At 34.3% G+C, this 3,579-nt stretch overlaps 1 protein-coding gene across 1 annotated transcript; it reads left to right on the top strand.

Moving 5' to 3' along the window:
- Nucleotides 1–390: 390 nt before the first annotated feature.
- Nucleotides 391–1,350, top strand: LOC107133593 (olfactory receptor 56B1-like). The gene is given in 1 exon segment (XM_015475894.1): nt 391–1,350. A coding segment is annotated over 1 exon segment (960 nt).
- Nucleotides 1,351–3,579: the final 2,229 nt, after the last annotated feature.

The following is a 3,579-nucleotide window of genomic DNA, read 5'->3' on the forward strand; positions in this document are numbered from 1 at the left end:
GTTCACCCTGGGATAATTGTAATTGAGAATAATACAAATAGAGATTTAAGATTTATGTTGAAATTTCCATGTATATTCAACACTGTAATTGACTTTTTTTTTTCTTTTTTGATAGTGTTAAGGATCGGACTCAGTGCCTCATGCATGCTAGGCAAGTGTTCTGTCCCACTGATCTGCACCCCCAGTTCAACCATTGGGACTTTTAAAATTACCTTCTGCTGCTAAAATCCTGGAACTTTTTTGTAATTCATCTTAAATTACTATAAGAGATAGGCTACAACAGTCAATTTATTACAGCCCCAATCTATATGCAGAGAGATAAAAATAATGTTTAATAATGATAATATTCAGACATAACAACATTGAATTTCTTTTTTCTCCTAAGAAAATATGTCTGCATCTTTCAAGGGCTCCAATAGCTCCAAATTCCAGGTCTCTGAGTTCATCCTGATGGGATTCCCAGGCATTCACAGCTGGCAGCACTGGCTCTCCTTGCCTTTGGCACTGCTCTATCTCTCCACAATTGGTGCAAACATCCTCATCCTCACCACCATCTACCAGGACCCTTCTCTGAAGCAGCCAATGTACCTTTTCCTGGGGATCCTCTCTGTGGTGGACATGGGCCTGGCCACCACCATTGTGCGAAAGATCCTGGCCATCTTCTGGTTTGATGCCAAGGCCATTAGCCTCCCATAGTGCTTTGCTCAGATTTATGCCATTCACTGCTTTGTTGGAATGGAGTCTGGTGTCTTCCTCTGCATGGCTTTCGATAGATATGTTGCTATTTGTCATCCTCTTCGCTACCCATTGATTGTCACCAATTCCTTTATCACCAAAGCTACCCTGTTCATGGTGCTTAGAAATGGCTTGTTTGTCATTCCAGTGCCTGTACTTGCAGCCCAGCGTCATTATTGTTCCAGGAATGAAATTGAACATTGCCTGTGCTCTAATCTTGGAGTCACAAGCCTGGCTTGTGATGATAGGAGGCCCAATAGTATTTGTCAATTGGTTCTGGCATGGCTCGGAATGGGGAGTGATCTAAGTCTTATTGTACTGTCCTATGCCCTGATTCTGCGCTCCGTCCATAGGCTGAACTCTGCTGAAGCTGTCTGCAAGGCTCTGAGCACTTGCAGCTCCCATCTCATCCTCATCCTCTTCTTCTACACTGTTGTTGTAGTCATTTCAGTAACTCACCTGACAGAGACTAAGGCTACTTTGATTCCAGTTCTACTCAACGTGCTGCATAACACCATCCCTCCTTCCCTCAATCCTATTGTTTATGCACTTAGGACCAAAGAACTTAGAGAAGGCTTCCAGAAGGTGTTTTGCTTAGGTTTACAAAAGAAATAAGACATTAGAAGGGAAGTAACACTAGCCAAATTATAGTTATTTGCATGTACAAATGTGTAACAATAAATCCCATCATTATATAGACCTGCAATGTAAAGATAAGAAATGTGGAAAAAATGTTGAATATTCAAAAAAAAAATGAGGAAAAACAGTCTGATGAAAAAATGTCTCAAATTTCTAAATGGACCTAAATTTTCCAAGTGTTCACACACATATATTATAATAAAGCCTCAACTTTACTCTTAAAAACATCAAATTTTATTCTGTTGAGTCAGCAAATACCTAGGTTATGTGTGTGTTTAAACCATTAACTTTCATAAGCTGTCATATGCTAGTAGGTGACATTTTACATCCATTGTACTTTAATTTAAACATTTTTGTTCAACAATTTGATCATGTTTATTGAAGTTTAAAATGTACCTTCCTTTTGCTCAACAGATTTTGAACAGGGGATTTTAGGAATTACCATAAAATAATATTTTCACAATGTGAAATAATATATTCAAAACTGTTTAGTTTGTCATTGTTTTAGTAAACTAAATCTGGAAATAAACAAACAAGCAAAAGACATACAAACTTCAGCCTTTTTAAAACTGTGTAGTAGAATTCCAAAGAGGGTGGAGGGGTGCACGTCTTTGAGATCCCTTTTTCATATTTGTGCATAAATAATTGTGAAAGCTTCTGAAGGGGAAAAAGAAAAACTTTCATAGACTTTTCAAATTTGGCAAAAGTTAAATGTATGTAATATTAAAGGGCTGTCTGCTAAACCTATCAAATGGTATTAAAAACAAAGCCCCAAACTGGGAATGAGTTATATGCCATGCTCTTTTTCATAACCTTAAAACCAATGAAGAAAGGAAGTGGGACATGATATATTTTGATTTGTATTTCAACCCGATCCAGGCTGGTTTCTTCTGTATTCAGGTTTAGAGTATATTATAAAAAATTTGGGATATTTTATAGGATATATCTTCAAATATGAATATTAATTTGGGTAAAAGCCTTAGAAATCCATTTTGTGCTGTCACTCTCCTTTCAGTTAGATAAAAATGGTGACTCAGGTATAATGAAAATAACATGAAATGCTTTCTTTATTAGCATGAATTGATTTCTTTAGAAATCAGTTAGATTGAATTTTCTTGTGAATACTGATAAAGACAAAAGACACAGTGTTTTATGGATTCATGAAATAATTTTTTTAATGATGATATATTTTAGGACATTAAGATAATTTAAGGAAATATATGCTTGATATTTACAGTTTTTTCTAAGTTAGCACTGCCAGTGAAACATGACAGGAATGACAGCTTTTTTCCCATAATTTTTATTGGTGCATTATATCCAGTGATGCATGATTTCCAGCAGAAACAGTGCACACATTACAGTCCAGCAGAATCAAAACTGTCATGAATATATACAAGAGCCTCTTAATAAAATGTTACAAAGCAAAAAGAAAATGAAATTGTGAGAACAGATAAAGAGTATAGACCATGGATTTCCAAAGTAAGCTATGATATTATCAAAGAAAAGAAAAAAAAGCAAAGGCACCCCAGTGTTCATTGGAGATGCAGATTGAAGAGCGCTTACTCTATACCACTGGGCTTTGCCCATCATTTCTCTTGATATAGATGATTACTTAGTTAAATTATATTAATTTCTTTTTAAGAAACCATAATTCATCTATTTTCTTTGGGTTGAATACATAGAACATCACTGAAGAGTACAGACATGTGAATTGATTTATGAAATATATTTATGGTTAAATAATATCTTCCTAAAGTTGAAATTCTATAAATATTCTTATTTTCAAGATTAGAAGCATGTTACAATTGGAAAATATTACTTAATATCTTTGGAGATTTGGGAATCATAAAAAAAGTAGATAAAACTTGAAATTAATTTAAAAATTATGTTTTATATCCCAATAATAGACAATATTTTTTTCTAGTATATATATATATATATTAATTGTCAGTGGATTTTTATTTTATTTATCTATTTATTTATTTTTATGTGGTGCTGAAGATTGAACCCAGTGCCTCACGCATGCTAGGCAAGTGCTCTACCACCGAGTCACAACCCCATCCCCTTTTCTCTAGTGTATTTGAAGCATTCACAAAAATTTTGGATTTATCATTTCAAGAAAATTGTATTAGGTCAATAGGAATCTCAATGAGATTCACAAGGAATAAATGATAAAAACAATACTTCAGAACTGAGTGCAATAAA

This window comes from Marmota marmota, unplaced genomic scaffold (assembly GCF_001458135.2).
Source record: "Marmota marmota marmota unplaced genomic scaffold, marMar, whole genome shotgun sequence".
Classification (NCBI taxonomy): Eukaryota; Metazoa; Chordata; class Mammalia; order Rodentia; family Sciuridae; genus Marmota; species Marmota marmota.